This window comes from Oculina patagonica, chromosome 12, assembly GCF_052425735.1.
Source record: "Oculina patagonica isolate OP01 chromosome 12, crgOcupat, whole genome shotgun sequence".
Taxonomy (NCBI): Eukaryota; Metazoa; Cnidaria; class Anthozoa; order Scleractinia; family Oculinidae; genus Oculina; species Oculina patagonica.
In genome coordinates this window covers 26,127,982-26,147,633 of record NC_135769.1, presented here as the reverse complement: position 1 = coordinate 26,147,633, position 19,652 = coordinate 26,127,982, and the positions used below count along the sequence as shown (strand labels likewise).

Genomic DNA, 19,652 nt, shown 5'->3' with positions numbered 1-19,652 from the left:
AGTTTCGTACTTATGACAAAGCCTTGTAAAAGCAGCTAAAGTGTACGGTAATCTCGTTCGAATACTCCTTTCTTCCTCCCTTGGCTTCCCGTGGAAGAGGGGACCCTGGGAAGAAACTTGTCAGAATGCTTCTTAACGTTGCCTCCCTCAAAGGCGTCCGTTGGGTTCGTCACGGAAACTTTCCAAAAATATTGCCCTAAACAAGAAACGACATCAGCAGCTGTATTCCAAGATCTGCCCATTACCTTAAGTTTTAAGTTGGCAGAATACTTCTCGGTAGTGCTCTTTGGTTGTTGACATAATATTCAAATTGAAAATAATGGTCCTAGCTAAAGTTGTATACTTCGGGGCTGGGTTAACCAAGGGTTAAAAGTTCACAGTTTTAATTTTACTTTTGTTGTATCAAAGTGTTTCTCGTTGCTTATGTTTTGTGGAGTTCGTGATAAATTGACGTCAAAACTAGCGGACATAAAACATCGACAGAAAAACCCACTGAAAAGTTAAAAAAAAAAACTAAAATCCGAATTTACGCTAATCCTCTGAGAATAACAGCAGCCGGAGAATTACAGTATCAAAGAATGTGTTGCGGGCAAGTGCCAAAAACATCACTGAAATTTCGGTTGTTTATCATCGCTAAGATTAGGACAGATAGATTTTGCGTGCTTGTATCTTGTGAACGTATTAGAATTGGTTTTACAGTGTAATTAACTAAGTTGCAAGCCAAGATTTTATTTTCATGTGAAAAAACTCACAATTAAGCACGGACAAAAGAAAGCTGAAGTTAATTACCACCACCACCAAATGTGCTGTTACTTATTAATTATAAATAAACTCAACTCGATAAAAATATACCCATTTCAGAGTGCAGGCTATTCAATAACACGAAAAGCCTACCATCCGGCTGGGTTCTCCAATTCATGACTACTTGAGATTTAAACGAGCTAGTTTCTTACGCTGGAATGAAAGCCAGCACAACTCGCCGAAAATATCTCTAATTTGAAGATGGTCGGTTTGCGGTTGATTCAGTTGGCCATTGTGACTCTTAACATTCTCCTGGTAATCTTATTTGTGGTGGCAAACACTGACTTTTGTGCAAGCGTTTTTGAAACTCAAGTCGGTGAGTATAAAACAGATGAAACTCATACTTTCTCCTTCCTAATTTTTTTTCTGTCTGTTTGCATTGAAAACAACTTCATTTACTTTTTCTTTTAGACCATGCCTTACTTTACCACGACATAAGCAAGGCTGATGTTGTGGACGAGTTTGAATGTCAGCTTAAATGCATCGGAAATGAAAGTTGCAAGTCGTTCAATGTTCATTCCAGTGGAAGTAATTCAAAAATCGTTTGCGAGCTAAACAACAAAACACGACAGATGAAACCAGGTGATTTTAAATGGAAGAAAGGATCTACATACTATGGCTCTGTGCAGGTACTTAAATTGTATGTATGGCGTAAAATTCAGTTTTGGAAAATTGCGCGGAGGAATATGCGCTCTTTGTTCGATTAATTGGCCGTATATTTATATGTGATTTTTTATTTATTATTTTTTCATTTACTTCGATTTAATTCTTTTAAAATAAAAACAAAAAAATCATTTGAATACACATTGTTGCAACACAAGTAGAACCTTTTCGACAAAGTCGACAAAGGAATGAACATTTATTTGACGTATTTTATATTAGAGAGCAGAGTATTTTATAATCAAAGTTGATAAAGATTTACCATTTTGAGGGTTTGGTTTTTATCGTTGGCATGGTAATATCAAATTCACAAAAAAATGCAAATTACACGAAATGTTTATCTGAAATCCATAACTGGTCGTGTGTACTTGTCGTTGTGACAAATTAAAGGCAGTCGGAGGCTGATGTGGACCTACATTAAGCTACAAGACATATTGTATAGGAATTAAGCTAGAAACAATCTAAGTATAATTAACAAATAAAATGAAAATTACTATATTAAAAATATGTAAAATCTTGATTCTTATGTGAGACCATGCAAGCTTCTTTCAGAAAGCTAATGTTTTTGATAAAGTACTTATGGCGACGCTGTTTTTAGAGGTTCTTGAAGTTCTTTACGGAGGGGGACTGTTTGAGAGCGGTTGGAGTTAGGTCCCATGATAATGGTTCTCTATACCTTAAGGAATTTCTGACAGTGTCCATGTTGAATCTAGGTAGTACAAAGTGTTTACTATTTCTAAGATTATAGTATGGAGTATAGTAAGTTCAGCTTTTTTTGTCTCTTTCTTTCGATTTTATAAATGGTGCACTCAGCCTTGGCAATAGGCAAAAGCAGTGAAGGGTTTTAAAGCTTATTGTTAATATGGATTCCATAGTTACGAAATATATGTATTGTTAAAAACCGTAAAGCTGTCGTAAATGAAATATGCAAAATTACATATTTTTTTCCATTCCAGCTGTGAATTACTTTGTGATATAAGACAACGAACACGGAAAAATAATAAGCCAAGTTAAAAACATTCTGAAAGAAATCTCTGAGCTTGCCCCTCCCCTCCCCCGCCGCCTGTGTAGGTTCTTAGTGCGCGTTTGGGAAACGCGAAAGGCGCAAGACGGCCACGGAGGGAAAAATCCCATACGTTAACACAACCACTTATGGTCTTCATTCCTTCAGATGCACTACTTTAAACATATGGAAAACTAACCAAGGACCTGAGGTCACTAACGTCCTTGGGGGAGTTCAAAACTAAAATACCTATGCCAAATTTCTTTCGAACATCAATGCAATTGTTGCCTATGTAACCTATGTAAATATAATATATGATTTTATTTTTATTTTCTATTTTTATTATTAATACTCACTTATTTATTAATTTATTAATTAATTAATTTATTTATTTATTTTCTCTTCGTATTTTCTTTCTCGGAGGAATTAGCTACACAGCTACCCTTGTAAATCCGAGGTGAAAGGGATGAAGGGGATGTGTATTTAAAAAGCATGAGCTATTTATAATAAAAGCATGCGCGCTCGTTTTCCTCGCAATAAGAGGGAGACGTTTAGGAACGGCCTCTGAGCAATTTAAACCTTTTGTAATTAATATTGTTAACCTACACAGGTCTCCTGCATCGATGATTCCCATGATCGGAACGTACTAAAAGACGCCGGTCACTGTCATCCGGGATACAAGGGTGAACGATGCCAAACGCGTGAGTACTATTTATGTGGTCATTGATCTTTATTCGTATCATGGCTGAAATAAAATTTTTAGAAGATTCAATTTTTTATGAAAGATAAGGAGATGCTGTTTTAACATATTTCGAGAACGTCGAAATATGTTGTTCAGGCAGTAACAACTGCCTGAACAACAAAAACAACAACAACAACAACTACAATAATTACAGCAAGAACAACAACACCAACATTAACATAACAGGCACAGGCACACCAAAAAAGAAAAAAAAAAACAGAGAATAAAACACGTTATTGTTATTGTTTTTTTTTGTTAATTTATAGAGAAACTTGGTTTAATACCTTCATCGCCTGCACATTCCTGTTATAACATCCGGCAGTCTGGGGTTTCTGTAGGAAACGGGGAGTACTGGATCGATCCTGAACAAAATGGAAACCCTTTAAAAGTCTACTGTGACATGACAACTGATGGAGGTATAAAAATTTCCAGGCAATGCTCCACCTTTTTCGAGAATAATAATCAAAATAAAGTATCACTAAACACCAAACATTTTAGGGGATTCGTGAGACACAGGAAGAAAGTAACTAAATAATTTGTTTCCAAGGTAACTTAGAGTTAACATTCGAGGCGTTTAGTACTAAAGAACTGAAATGGAGCTTGATTTATTAGACTTTTACGAACCGATCCGTAGTACGTTCCATTGAATTAAACTCGTCTAGTACCCCTTAAAAAATGAAAACACATTTTCCGGAGTTTTGATTTTGATTGGTTAGAAACATTAAAGTTATAATTAAAAGCACTTCTGAAATAAACTCAAAATTAAATCAGTTATTGCTGATTCCAGGAGGCTGGCTTCTTGTCGCCAATATCGTGATGAACAACTCTACTCCACCTTCTAGGTGGACCGCTGAGACATCATACCGCGGGATCAGCAACTATCACAACAACTTAATGGGCATCAAGAAAAGTGCCATGAATGAGCTGAGAACACACTTAAATTTCACTCAACTGAGATTCCAGTGCAGTAAACAACAGGGACGCACGTTCCACGTGACCACTGTCGCTAACAGCACTGGAGAAGCTGTAGTCCAGTACTTCAGCGATCAGACGAACATGCGTCCCTCTTCGTGCAATTCGTTTCAGAGATTGGCGGGTGATAACTCTCAGTTAGCCATGCAGTGCGAAAAGTGGGGAAGGGAAGGCTCATTCCATGTTGGAAAGTGGGGACACGATCAAAAAACGGGAGAAACAATGATGTACAACCACGCAGCATTTATTGCTTACAATAATCGCTGGCTCATTTTTCATGGTAAATGGCTCTGCGATGATAATGATGATGAAAATAGTTTCTTCGCAGTATCACGTGGAGATTTCTGGAAAATCTACGTGCGCTGAGAGATAAAACTAAGTAGAATGTGTAAGACTGAAATGTATTATATTTTATGTCGAACTGGTTGGCCGTTTCTTCAATCTTTGTTTTGTATGACAATCAAAGTTTGGCAGATGTATGACAGCAGTACGACATTACCGAGTTACCTTTTACCTTTTGTTTCAAAAGAAGGCCTGGAGCAAAATGAATGTGAGACTCCAGTACTCCTTTCGAAATCGAGACATAATAGACTCAGTCTAATGTTTTTCCTGATCATAAAAGGCTAATGCCGCCTGCAAATATAATTCAATGAATCAAGTTGAACTCCCTTGGTGTTATTTTGTTATTCCGACAGAAACGTTGCCAAGTAAATTTAATCACCATTCATGTTAGGAAAATAATACCCGAGCTTAAACGAGAACTGGGCACGAGAGAGCAGTCATACCTGTTCATTCGCAGTCTAAGACTTTTCATTATCGATTTGGTGGCTTATCTTTGCATTTGTTGATCGATTTTATTACTCGTTTCAAGATCGATGTTGTAAAAGAAGCAGTAGCTAATGGATTAAGGTCTGCCAGTTCATCCTACTATCTCTCGAGGAAACATATCTTGCATAAGTTTTTCAGATTTATTCACCAGAATTTTATGCAGCGAAGATCTCGCAACCAAGATTTGCACCGAATTCTTGTCAAGGCTGACTGTCCCATTCTTAAAGGAATTTCGAAGCCTTTGCCATGCAAACCTCTATCCAGTCTTAAGAGGAGATTTCTAGAAGAATCCAACAACATCCGGTAATGCTATGAAAAATTGTTCGCTTATCCTCTGCATGAAGGTAGTCCTTATTACATGTAAAACTAAAAACGTTATGTTGTTTTTTTCTTCAAATATTTTTATTTTTCTGAGAAAAACGAAATTTTCGATTTGACGTCTAGACTCGTCTAGACTCGTCTAGACTCGATTGAGAGGGTACAAATTGGGTTGAAAATCGACCATTTTCATTCGATTCGCATGTCAAAACGATCAAGCGCAGAAAAAATAAATACAACCGGTTTATTGCATGACTCTTCCTTGTCCAAATAAGCATAGTTTCAAGAGTTTTAATCCAATTATTTAACGGTAAACAAAACCAGACTATTCCCACGCGCCATGAACGTCGGTCGGTCAAAAGAATCGTCATTTTCACTATGTGCCATTTCTCAGAATTCCTTGAGATAAAGGTTTTTTAAGTGTAGAAGGATAATACTTGTAAAATATACAATGTTTGGTTTGGGGAAATGATTAAGCACTTGTCAAAAAAGTATTCAAAATCGTACGAAAACGGCATAAAATCACGCCAGTCTTTGAATGCGTAGCCTGCGAACCCAGACGCATTTCCGGCTGTCGCTTGTCTCCGCCGAAAAAGACAAGCGACAGCCGGAAATGCGTCTGGGTTCGCAGGCTATTGAATGCGTGACCAAAAGTATTACCGTCGTATTTGTTCTTTAGATAAATTTAATCGCAATACTAGCAATACTTAGGCATAAATCAAAGTAAATATGTTCACCTTTGCTTGATTATGATGTTCTGACCGTTGCAATACGTTTCTTTCCTGTCATTTCTTCAATGGCTTCCAGTTCAGTTCGCACACCGCTTGTCTTGCGACTGGTGAATTTGAAGCAACCACTGCTAGTTTTTTGTCCAAATATGTATCGTCATGATTTACGAGCACTACCTTGTGTTACTTGATTAAGCGATATTCCAGGTAATAGCCGGCAAAGTGTTTTCAATAAGGCACTTTGCAATGCCCGTTGGCACCAAATTTGCATACTTTCGACACAAGCGTGACAGTTTTTTATACTTAGGGGGTGGGGGTCGGATCTTAAATTTTTATGATTTTTCTATTTCCTTGTTACATGACAGCAAAGGGACCTCCCGTCGATCATATAAGCAAGGACTGCCAACTATCGTTTTAAAAGAACAAGAAACTTACTATACCAAGTACAAATAGAGAGGTGATAAACATTATAATATATAGATTTAGGCAAGCCTAAAAGCGGAGCTCCCCAGTTAATTATTTTGCACTTTATTGAAACCTGAATTCAAGCCATTGTACAATTTTAAGGCTAAGAATATAATATTCGTTTTATTTTTTTTTTATAAATATTAATATCGTTACTTACTTTTTTTTTTACCGTGTCCCGGGGGGGGGGGGGGGAAGAGGTACTCCCTAAAATTTACTAAAGGGGTGTGCCACTGAGTCGCTGAGACTCTGGACCTGTTCCGGAGAAAAACGGCTCAATTTGCGACCCTGTTCCAGACAAACAGTGCAAAATAGGTACCCTGTTCCAGACAATATCCACAATGAAAAATATATGAAGATAGATATAAAAACACTAGCGTACATCACAAAGCGCTCACTTGACTTTGTCTGTGGCTTGGAGAAAAACCAATGAGAGGAGCGGAGTTTCATAGCTAAACTTGATAGTGTTCCACAGTCAAAAGGGTGATTTGTATACCCTGTTTCAGAGTCAGAGAGGCAAAAGGCATACCCTGTTGAGCAGCACATACCCGTATAGCCCTTATATGGGAGTACCGTATACAGCAACACCAAATAAGCCGAGAACAAACAAAATCAATCAAAACGTTTTAATTCCACCGACAGCATTATGATCCAGAAGTCTGGATGGGAAATTATGCTGCAAAACGGGTAATTATGTAACCTTCGTGTAGATAAGGAGGGGGTAGTAGGGCTGCATGTTGGGGTAGATAGGCATATCACGTGGTAAATTAGCAAATCACTTAACATTTAGAGTATAAAGGAAATAATATACATCTACATTAAGAATATGGTTAATTTTCTTTTTTTCATTCATTCATTTGTTTTTATTTTCACTATTTGCCTATATTTTAATTTTGAATGGAAATGGCAGAGGTCATACATGTAGCAAAGGGTTTACAGCATATTGCCATAAGCTAATGCCAAGCAAACCGGAGTGAAAGCTAACCACAAGCAAACTAGAGTGAAAGCTAATCCCAAGCACACCGGATGAATAAAGCTAACTGCGAGCAAACAGGGGTGAACCTAACTACAAGCAAACCGGAGTGAAACTAACTGGAAGCAAAGAAGGGACATTCTGTAACCCCATCCCCCCCCCCCAAAAAAAAAAAAGGATGATAGCACCTTTTTTACTTTTACATGTCTTTTTGAGTCCCCTTCCTCTTAAGGGGTTTCACTTCACTTACAGAGATAAAAAAACAAAAATTCTGGGAAGATAGAGTATTGTTTGTGAGTCTCAAACTCAGTTTTGTTCTTTGATTACGCAGAAAAAATAGAATCAGGTTTGCTTGTGTATAAAACTATGCAAGAAAAAAATATAGCATCAATACTTTGACTGCTCTTTTAAAAATTTGTATGCTTTATTGTACACATTTTTGTGGAGTCATGTTGCCCATTCGTCATGGAGTTCACAAAGTAAGCAAATGAGTCACAATTTGGTTGCTTCATGGTACCTAATGGATACTGCAAATTTTATCTGGCTTTAGAATACCGTAGAATTCCGGTTATAAGCCCCCCCCCCCCGGTTATAGGCCCATCTACTTGGAAACAAAAAAATACATCCGATTATAAGCCCCCCCCAGATATAAGCCCCCCTCTACCGGATGACAGTACTGAACAGGGCTAAATGTTGCTTTATTACGCGTTTTTAACTTAAAAACGTATTTTGATCAACACTCCCGTGGCTCGTTTCGAAACGTTTTTTTTCATTCCGCTTATAAGCCCTCCCGGATATAAGCCCCTTCGTTTATAAGCTCACCCAAAACCCCTTATGAAGTTGTATAAGCCCAGGGCTTATAACCGGAATTCTACGGTATTTCACTAATTTTAACATTATAGCTGTTCTTATAAATTGTACGCAGCATATACAACACATAAGAATGAAATTGGTATTGCATATTGCCTGCAATCACGATTTTAACGTCTATACTTTAGAATTACAGTACCACCAGTTTCAGCATTACCAATCCAAATTCAAATTATTACATTGCTTTTTAACTCCACTGCCTCCCCCAAGGTCAACCAAAGATCTTATGATAATTAGACAACTACATGTAAGTCCTGTGTAGTCGAGGGCTCAAAATATTTGGACACTTACAGGTCATGTTAACCGGCCAAAGAGATTTTAGCTTGGTCACATGTGGTTTCTTACCAGCCAAAACATTGAAAATAGCAATTTTAAACTCCCATTCATTTCTGCTGTTACTGTTTTGGCTGCATATTCTTAAAAAGATCACTTCATAATGCCCTTGTTACATCTAAAAAGATGTGAAAGAGACAGGTCAATCAAGAAGTTGTTTTCTGAAGTACACTGTAAATACGTTAACATTTAAAATATAAACTTTGCTCATTTGCAGCTTTTCTTGATTTCAATTTACATGTAATTTACTAGTCTCTTGAAAATGGCATCATGAAGACACCCAAACATCAAGCTGGATAATCTTAATCCTTCCTGTTTTCTTTTGATGTCCTTGTCCACATTCTGTTTTTGTGTCTGTGGCTCTGCAAATTCTGAAACTCATGTTAACCCTGAAAAAAGTCAAATGCCACAGATTAAATTAAAATTGATTAATTGGCATGAATATCAATAATTTATAAAACAAAACACTTAACGCAAGCTTGTATAAAGTGAAGCAAAACCACTGGATGCGAAAGGATACCTTATATATTTAACAGAGATGTATCAGCACAGACTATTTTTTTTTACTGATAACTGCGAAGTCAACTACAGAAAAAAAACCCGGTAACTCGAACTCGGATAACTCGAACAACCTTGCTTACTCGAACTCACTTCCATTTCCATTGGATTTGACCCCACTTTTCAGTCATTTTTACTCGGTTAACTCGAACTCGGATAACTCGAAAACCCCGCTAACTCGAACTAAATTTTGTTTCCCTTGAACAAAATTTGGGTCAAACTTTTTACCCTGATAACTCGAATTCCGGAACTATATATACATGTACATGCATAGGAAAAACATTGCCACATCTTAAAAGCTTTTCTCTTAACAGTAATACTAAGATTTTTAAAGATACACATTTAATTAATAATAAGTTTGCATGCACAGCTGCATACAGTGTCTAAAATGGCATGAATTTACTCACAAAGATTCCAGTTTTCCAGTAGTCATTAACCTTTGTTGTGTGCATTTTCCAAATTCCACAACAAGATTGTGATTTTTTTATGACAAATATAACATTTACTGTTGACATTCTGAATGAAACCAGCAAAACAGACCTCAAAATCTCAAAATTGTTGACATTGTTATGTAATCCACATGAACGCTCAATAGTGAACAGAACTACATGACAAGTGGATTATTTAATATATTTGGGAACGAAAGAGCTAAGTAATGAAGCTGAAGTTTATTTACTCTGACTAAATGAACAGTAATTTTACCTCCATCATAAATATCAACAAGACGCCTAAAGCTTAATGCTTAAAACCGGGCGGTTGATGTTTAACTACTTTATTAGACAAGTACAGCAAAAACTTTTAAAATACCATTTAATGTATATTGAGTAACACGCAAGTCTGTGGATTGCTTGTCCATGCTTGGACAAATTCCTGCTTAGGCTTTCAAATTTTTATTTTTCTTCCGATAACTGAATAACGTAGGTATTGAAAACGTTTTGTGTGCAATCTTGAATAAATGAACTCAAACCAGTTAAATGGCAGTACAAATGATCCCCGACCGAAACAAACAAACAATTTCGTTAAAAACTAAGACGTGTTTTTACATGTAAACATTATTAAAAAGGTACCACACCAAAAAAATGGGAATAAGAACAAGATAAGAAAGCTTTTCAGCTTTCAAACATGCAAGCTCTTTACGTCAATTTTGGGAAGCAGTCACGCAAACGCAAGTTCTTGATTGCGTGATTCATTGCAGGTCATTTCTCCATCGCCGTTGTTGAAGCCTCAAATGTAATAAATGTCCCTAAATGTAATAAAGGTCCTAAGTGTAATAACTTTTGGTCCTAAATGTAATAAAGGTCCTAAGTGTAATAAATTTTGGTCCTAAATGATGTAATAAAGGTCTTAAGTGTAATAACTTTTGGTCCTAAATGTAATAAAGGTCCTAAGTGTAATAACTTTTTGTCCTAAATGTAATAAATCGAAATAAAGGCGCTAAGTGTAACAACTTTCGGCCCTAAATAAAATAAAGGTCTTCAGTGTAATAATAAGGTTCGGCTAAACATGAAATCATGCACGGTGCTTTTCTATATAAAAGCAAGGAGTTAAAAATGTATCTTAGGGATCCAGATTATGATGTACTTTAACAACCAGTTACCGCTTGCCTTAAAGAATGTGCCAAAATCTATTTTATTTTGCATGTCTTATTGGACATGAGCCAACGGAAACAGACGCTTATAGGTAACAACAGAAGTAGTTTACTCAAAATCCTCAATAGTGCAGAATGAAGTATTGTGATGGTTGTTTGGGCTTGTAGCCCGCTAAAACACTTAGCCCCTTACGCCCTAAGGCTAAAGGTGTAAAGTTTCAATAGTCAATTAATTAATTAATTTATTTATTTAAAATATCAATAATTATTAATTATTCGCGAGCGCGAAACACGAGTGACTGGTGACGAGCGCGAAGCGCGAGGGACCACGCGAAGGAGAAAGAAAGCGCCCATTTCCCCAAACAAGAGAGAGGCGTCAGGGTACAAGGCAGGTATAAATATGTTTCAGAAAGCAATATTCTCTCCTTGTGGAACAAAACACTTTGTGCTAAATGCATGCGCAGATGAGTCTACTTTATATACTGAGACACTTACAAACGTTGCATGTTTCTTCCTGCGGAGGGATTCCTGTAGACTCTGTGGCACTAACTTAAAACCGCAAAAAAATTAAATTAAACTTGTTTGCAAAGAAGCTGAAGACTATCACATTTACTGTTTTAACCTCAAATCAAAATCCAGTTTACAGAAAGTTAACATAACAGGGACGTGTTTAGAAAAATTTGGTTTCTTTTAAGCTTGACGTCGTGTGCTAGTTAATGCTGTAGAATTCTTGTAGACCTGTGCCGCCAGTAAAACTGTAGTTTAATTAAATTGAACTTGGAAGTGTCAGAGCGGTTTAAAAGAAAACAAAAGTCTAGTACGTTTGCACGAAAAGTAAAAGTATCATATTTGTTGCTTCAATAGTCTTTTTAAAATTCGAGTTAAAGGAGAAGTTCACTCCAAAATGGCCATTTATTTTCTTTACGCCAATAAAAAGTTTACACAAAGATATGATATTCACCAAAATTTCAGCCTCCAATGTTTGCTATAACCCTGCAAAATCTTTCCCAAAACTCGACAACTGGACGCCGCCATCTTGGAGCTGGTAATGTATGCGTGACGTCAAAGAGCTCAGCCTGAAGTTTGACGGGGAAATTTTAATAGTCGAAACTCCTTATTTTTTGTATTTCTTGGAGCTCTGTTTGAGCAAAATAGAGCTGCACAAAGAGGCATTTTGTCAAACAAAAGCCACTTCGAAGAAACAAGGAGTTTAGAGTATTTAAATTTTCCCACAAAACTTCAGGCTGAGCTCTTTGACGTCACGCATACATTACCAGCTCCAAGATGGCGGCGTCCAGTTGTCGAGTTTTGGATAAGATTTCGTAGGGTTATAGCGCACGTTGGGGGCTAAAATTTTGGTGAATAACATATCTTTGTATAAACTTTTTATTGGCGTAAAGAAAATAAATGGCCATTCTGGAGTGAACTTCTCCTTTAACGAAAGTTGTCATAAAGCAGGACGGTTCAAACAATCGAAAACTTCCTAAAAAATCAGGTAAAAATTTTACTCTAGTGTCCCGATCGCGTGGATTAACGTTGTCACGTGATTTAGTTGCTTGCTTCATGACAAAATCGAAATAGCATCTTACAGTACTGGAAAGAAAATAATAATAATAATAATAATAATAATAATAATAATAATAATAATAATAATAATAATAATAATAATAATAATAATCATTTGTATAGCGCCCTTTCCATACGTTCAAGGGCGCTTGACAATGTGAAAATGAAGCAAGTAAACATAAAACAGGTTTCAAACTGAATATAATACATAGAAAAGCACCGAGCATGATTTCATGTTAAGCTGGAACCTTTAATACACTACAGACCTTTATTACATTTAGGACCAAAAGTTATTACAGTTAGGAACTTTATTACATTTAGGGCCAAAAGTTATTACACTTAGGACCTTTATTACATTTAGGACCAAAAGTTATTACACTTAGGACCTTTATTACATTTAGGGACATTTATTACATTTGAGGCCTCAACACCGTTCGGTTCCGACTGAAACTCAAAACCCTTGAATGAAAAACAAAAAATATATATTTTATATTCCTCGCTAAAAAGAGCGGAGTAACCAGAAAATTACAGTATTGGCTCCTGCTCGAATAAAACGAGTAACATAAATAATAAAAAAAACGAATAAAACGAGTCAAATATCAAGAATAACAGAAAAATTTCTAAACAAAATTACAAAAGAAAATAAAAAGACTAAAAAAGGGCATGCATTAGACCACATGTATTAGATAACAGATGCTGTTAAAAATCTCAACTAAATGTGAAAAAAAGATTCAAGATGAGGCGAAGAAACATTTGAATTGCATTAAAAATTTTGAATCCTTAAAAGCCGTTAAAATACTGATGCCGTGATAAAATTTAATTAATTATACGCGCCGAAGGGCAAGTTTTCATTTTTGCCGTCTATTATTTCACACGATGGCTTTACCGATTTACATTCCATTCTAGTTTGAAGAAATTATTATATTATTACTTTGCATTTCCATTTTGTTTTATGAGTTCTTGAAAAGTGTGCAAGTAAAGTTTTTACATCAAGAACAAAATAAGGTTCTTTTGTTGTGTAAACATTCAACTCGTCTGTGACACACGACTTTGTCGGCCCAACTGTACACGGATGGAAATAGACAAAATGGACACAATTCTTGCTAAATGAAAAGCATCTTCAAAGTAGAGTCTGGAGCCGTTTTTAAATGCAGGAGCTTGCTGCAAAAACATTGCGTGACTGATGTAAAAAAAAGCTTCGACCTCAGCGACCTGTCGAAACAATCACCGGATCCCACCGGTTTCGGACTCCAGAACTCGCTTGAGTCGAACGCTTGAATAAAAACACAAAAATATATCTTTCACGTTTAACAGAAATCGGGGTATTAGATAAAATTTTAATTGCTCCTGCTGAGTAAATATCAAAAGTGCGGGATCTAAATCTTGGCCAAGAAAGCGGCCGAGTGAACTACTACGACATGCCGTGGTAGAATTTAATTACATGTATTAAATTACCCGCGCCAAGATTTCATTTTCATTTTGCAGACCATTTGTTTTACTTGCTGGCTTTGCGGATCCCTTCACAAATACCATCATAGTTCGTAGAAATACTATACATTACCATTTTGTTGACTGAAGTCTTGGGAAGTGTGTAAGTAAAGCTTTTACATCAAGAACAAAAATAAGATTATTTCGCTGTGCAAACATTCAATCGTCTCTGATACGCGACTTTGCCGGCTCAACTGTACACGGATGACAATGGACACAATTTTTTCTATTAAATGAAGAGCATCTTCAAAGTAATCCGGCTCAAAAATTCTCTGGCTACCAGCCCTTTTTTTAAAAGCAGTTATGCGTGAAGCTTGCTGCAAAATCATTGCGTGACTGACGTAGCAGTTTTCAAAAAAAAAAATAATTGCTTGGACGTGTCAAAAAAATCACCGGTTTCGCAAACCAGTACTCAAACACTTGAATAACACAAAAATATATATTTCACGCTTAAGAGAATTGAGGGTATTAGATAAAATTTAAAATAGGAGAGTGATTTAATAGCTTCTGCCGAGTAAACATCAAGGGTGCATGATTTGAATCCTGGCCAAGAAAGTGGCCGAGCGGGTCTGGAACGATTTACCGACAAGACTACTACTACTACGACAACGAAAAAATTCCGGGCGATTTATGAACCGGGCCGGCCCAGTCTCCCCGCCCGGTTAATAAACTGCATATACACTGAATCGATCTATTTCACTCGGAGTTAACGAAATTCCAGGTGCTTCGTGCAAACTGACATCACTTTCATTCTCATCTCAGCTGCTCTTCCAGCACTGTAAAACAAAATAATCATATCACAAGCATTTAAAAATCGTAAGCTTAATTTTCTTCGAGATGTGTTGAAGTGATATTCTTTGTGAATTCGTTCCTCGAAGGCCCAACAATTATTTGTTTACATAATCAAATCCTCCTATTTGATCAGTAAAACCTGGTAAAACTGAATTTTAACGAATAGTATTTTTCAACATTGTTCATGTCACAAGCAAATGCTTAGTGGCGAAAGCAAGTAAAATGTGCCGTAAGTATAAGCTTACTTTGCGTATAAAGTAAGCTTAAGACAAAACGTAGAGATATTAAATGACGGAAACACTGCAGTTTTGTACTCACCTTCACCAGTTGGCCGCAGTAGGTACACTCGTCTGCTCGTTTTATCTCCGTTCCCTTGTTCTCCGCTATTTCTTTGCCTGTTTTCTCGGCACCTCTCTTGCTATTTTAGTCGCTTTTCTTCGCTACTTTGCTACCAGGTTCGACAGGCGCTTTGCTATACTTTTTCGCCTGCTTTCTGTCCGGGTTTTCTGGATCTCTCGCGATCTCTTTCCCGTCGCAAATCGCTTAAACCCTGTTTCCTCGAAGTTAAGTTTACCCTGCTCTCGTTTGTAGTCATCGGCATAACAAGGAGCCAAAATAAATATGTTTGTCTCAAGTTCTAACTTTCAGACTAGCTGAATAGGATTTAAAAATACGTAGTAAATTTTGAAAATTTCTTTGCCAAGAGACCTCACACTGCAAAATTATTTCGCGCCAGTACTGCGCGAGTTGTCAAGACCTTTCAAGATCCCGGATGTGCGCAACACCGTACGTACGCCGTACGCGCCCGCGAGGCATGCCGCTAGCCATGATGACCATGAAAACTCGGATGCATCGGTTTCCTATTTTATTTCATGTGTTTTTTTTTTATGGGTATGGTGCTCCGCTCTGCGGCCCTTACGGGCCGCTAAGGAGCTCCGCTAAAAAATCGCATTTTACTAAACTTGACGTTTCGTATGCTATTGCTACATACATTTTCAAAAGTATGACCGTTAAAAATTATGTCAACTATTCATATATTGTAATGAAAGGGGTCTGTAATCAAGAATGAGATAATTGATCTTCAGCAGTAACGTAATACATGTATTAACATTTCAGTTAATAAAGCAACAACCTCTCACCGCCAACATTTGCATTTAATGAGGGTTGAAGTTCTTGAATGAGTAATGTCTCCTTAATTTTGCAGTGGAGGTCAGTTTTGCCAGACGCAAGGATTTCGAAATGATCCCATTTGATGTTATGGCCTGTGGTTTTTGTGATCAGCAATAGCTGATGGATGGTCACATTTAGTGAGGGCCTTAATAAAATGTTCAGTTTTTCTGTCATGAAGTCGTCGTTTTGTTTTCCTATGTAAACATCATCACTGTTCCAGCAGCCAGCTTTGTAGATGACCTTAGATCGTTGAGAACGGTTGAGGTGGTCTTTGTACGGAAAGAAGGATTTGATGCGGAGTGTGTTCTGAAAAAATGATCTTGAGGTTGACGAAAGAGCAGAAGTCGGATACACAGGATTTAAGGCGTTTAGTGATTTCACCCGTACTTTATGACCGGTCCCTGACAGAGGCTTTTTGCCAATACTTTCACGGTTTTCTCTCTTTGATTTTGATCGTAAGCAGAACTTATAAGCTAAGCACTTTCCCACCCCCTTAAGTATAAAAAACTGTCACGCTAGTCTCGAAAGTATGCAAATTTATACTTCGCTTATCGTATAATAATGGAAGTCAACAGGCACTGCAAAGTTGCTTATTGAAAACACTTTGCCGGCTATAACCTGAAATATGGCTCAATCAAGTAACACAAGTAGCGCCCATTAATCATGACGATACATATTTGGATAAAAACGTGTCAGTGGTTGCTTCAAATTCACCAGTCGCAAGACAGATTCGACAAGCGGCATGCGAACTAGCCTGCGATGCAGACGAACAAAACCGTGTTTTCGTCTGCAACGCAGGCTACATGCGAACTGAACGGGAAGCCATTAAAGAAATGACAGGAAAGAAACGTATTGCAACGGTCAGAACATCATAATCAAGCAAAGGTGAACATATTTATTTTGATTTATGCCTAGGTATTGCTAGTATTGCGATTAAATTGATTTAAAGAACAAATACGGTGGTAATAATGTTGGTCACGCATTCGAAGGCTGGCGTAATTTTGTGCCGTTTTTGTATGATTTTAAATAATTTAATTTAACAAGTGCTTAATCATTTGCCCAAACCAAACATTGCATATTTTGAAAGTTTCATCCTTTTACAGTTGAAATACCTTTATCTCAAGGAATTCTGAGATATGGCACATAGTGAAAATGACGATTCTTTTGACCGACCGACTTTCATGTCGCGTGAGAATAGTCTGGTTTTGTTTACCGTTAAATAATTAGATTAAACCAAAACTCTTGAAACTATGCTTATTTGGACAAGGAAGAGTCTTGCAATAAACCGGTTGTATTTATTTTTTTCTGCGCTTGATTGTTTTGATATGCGAAGCGGATGAAAATGGTCGATTTTCAACCCAATTTGTACCCTCTCAATCGAGTCTAGAAGAGTCTAGACGAGTCTAGACGTCAAATCGAAAATTTCGTTTTTCTCAGAAAAATAAAAATGAGTCTTTATGTAGAAATATAGCATGATAAATTTTGCATTAACTGAAAAACTCGGAAAAAAATTTTGAGTACCAGATGGGATTTGAACCCACGACCCTCCGTGTTCTAGGACGGATGCTCTATCACTGAGCTACTGGGACTCTGTGGCGAGCAAGGGTGAAATGTGGGTCTTGACTAGAACCGCATCACGCAGTCACATAGTCAAATCAGTACAAGTATCAGTACAAGAGCATCCGTCCTAGAACACGGAGGGTCGTGGGTTCAAATCCCATCTGGTACTCGGAATTTTTTTCCGAGTTTTTCAGTTAATGCAAAATTTATCATGCTATATTTCTAGAAATAAAAATATTTGAAGAAAAAAACAACATAACGTTTTTAGTTTTAATAAGGGCTACCCTTATGCAGAAGATAAGCGAAATCACTGTATTTTCTAGAATTGCCGCAAAATACCCATTTTTGTTCGATTTTTCTAGAAACTTGCTCTAAAATAAGTGTAGCTTGGTGGGATTTGCCATTGTAAAATTTGTCAACTGTATTCAATAGACGCCTCAATAAACGTCGATTGTATTGGGCAGAAGCTATATTTCGTTTCAAGAACTTTAAAGAACTTAAATGAACTTCAAAGTTTCATATGTTGCAAGGGGTAGGAATGTTTGTGGAATATTTATTAAGTAGTGCAGGTAACAATGTAGATGTTCCTGACATTTGGGGCGTATTTGTTTGCAACATACGCGTATAACCGTCGCATTTGCCCGTTGGAATTTTTTATTGTTTTCGAGCTAAAAACAATAAAAAATTCCAATGGGCAAATGCGACGGCTATACGCGTATGTTGCAAATAAATCCACCCTTAATTTGTATATAAGTGCTACAAGCACATATGCATGAAATGAATGAATGAATGAATGAGTGAGAGTCAAGACGGTCAACTTTTTTTAAACAAACGTCTTTTTGCGCCAAAGCGATATACCAACCCTATTTAGCAGAGCCTAGACTTCGTTTTAAGGAACCCGTGTTTCGCTATAATGACATTAACTCTGCCTAGATAGCTATGGTTTGCTAAAATAACAAAGAGACCGGGCATTATAAACGGAGCGAGAAAGAGGGCTTGAGGAGAACGTGCAGGATGTACTGATTTATTTTCTATATAGTCAGGTGCCCAGGAGTCCAAAATGTGACACCCACGGGCATTTTTGTCTGATTTTTGGCAACATAGCTATTTTTACTAAATCGAGTACGCTGATTTCGAAAATCAATGTTGCCAAGCTTAAATCTCGCGTTAAGATGATGTTTTGATGCATTTAATTATGACGTCATGGTCCAAATAAGGAATTTTCTTTCCTTTAGCTATTTTAAGCATAATATATCCAGAAATTCATTTAAAGCATTGTTAGTGTGCTGTAAAAATGATTTCAAGAATTTTCTGAGAGTTTTTACGCTGTTTCTGTGAAAATCAAGTCCTTTAGTGACAATTGACCACGCCCTCTTAAACAAAATTCACCCTATCGCGGGAACCTTATCACGGGTGTAGTTTTGTTATTTTGTCAAAGAACAAATGCGATTTTTGTATTAACAAATCGCTATAGTTGCAATAAGAAAGACAAATATTGTCGTCGTGCCACGCTGAAGCTAAGAGCTAGCGAGCATCAAGAATGACGCCATTACAATTTTCATATATCGAGTTTCCCTTGTTTCAGCATTTCGTTTAAGTTTTGTGGTAAAATAAATGGAAATAACATCATGGTTAATGTCGTAATATATCAATGTTGTTATAGTTAGAGATAAAACTTAATTGATTGTCTTATATATTGCTGAATCTAACTTATTTCACAATGCACTTTGTCTGTTATATGCTCGTGATAAAGACTTTGGTTGAACGCATGTAAAATTAACGAATTCAAAATGATCATAACATTGCTCCTTGCTTTCAGGTTTAAATATGTCTATAATATTTTTAATCAATATCGGTAAATATTTTTAATATATCTTCTGAACTTTTAAAAACACTGAACTAATATTGCTTTTTAAACCAGTTTCTTTAAAGCGCTTGAGCGCAGTTTGATATAGCAATTAGCGTCGGTCTTGGTGCATCCACATAGCCCAGTGCACATGACATGCGTTTTTCTAAATTCAAAGCGAAGAGGCACATATATAGCCAGTGGTCAGATCGGATTTCATACATTCAACAAACAAACGTTTTCTGCGGAGGTAGTGATGTCAGCTTCGAGGACATCTTCGCCGACCGAGAAAAGAAGAACAAAGTTTTCTGTGAAAACTCTCCACAGATGAAAGAGGTGCTGTTACAGCCGGTGATGGTGTGAGATGGTAACAATGAACTTGACGAGTTAT

General features: G+C 36.9%; 1 protein-coding gene across 1 annotated transcript; it reads left to right on the top strand.

Moving 5' to 3' along the window:
• The first annotated feature begins 117 nt into the window (after positions 1-117).
• On the top strand, positions 118-4,809 carry LOC144633898 (uncharacterized). Its single transcript, XM_078492826.1, has 5 exons — positions 118-1,117; positions 1,213-1,430; positions 3,075-3,165; positions 3,473-3,622; positions 3,994-4,809. Exons 1-5 carry the CDS (start codon positions 1,003-1,005, stop codon positions 4,542-4,544), a joined length of 1,125 nt encoding a protein of 374 aa, XP_078348952.1. The 5' UTR covers positions 118-1,002; the 3' UTR covers positions 4,545-4,809.
• Positions 4,810-19,652: the final 14,843 nt, after the last annotated feature.

What these genes read in the sequence shown, in the direction of transcription:
- LOC144633898 (XM_078492826.1), top strand. Translation starts at nt 1,003, where the DNA reads ATGGTCGGTTTGCGGTTGATTCAGTTGGCCATTGTGACTCTTAACATT. An exon ending in GGGTGAACGATGCCAAACGC is followed by an intron (nt 3,166 to 3,472) that starts GTGAGTACTATT and finishes GTTAATTTATAG; the next exon opens with AGAAACTTGGTTTAATACCT. An exon ending in TGACATGACAACTGATGGAG is followed by an intron (nt 3,623 to 3,993) that starts GTATAAAAATTT and finishes TGCTGATTCCAG; the next exon opens with GAGGCTGGCTTCTTGTCGCC.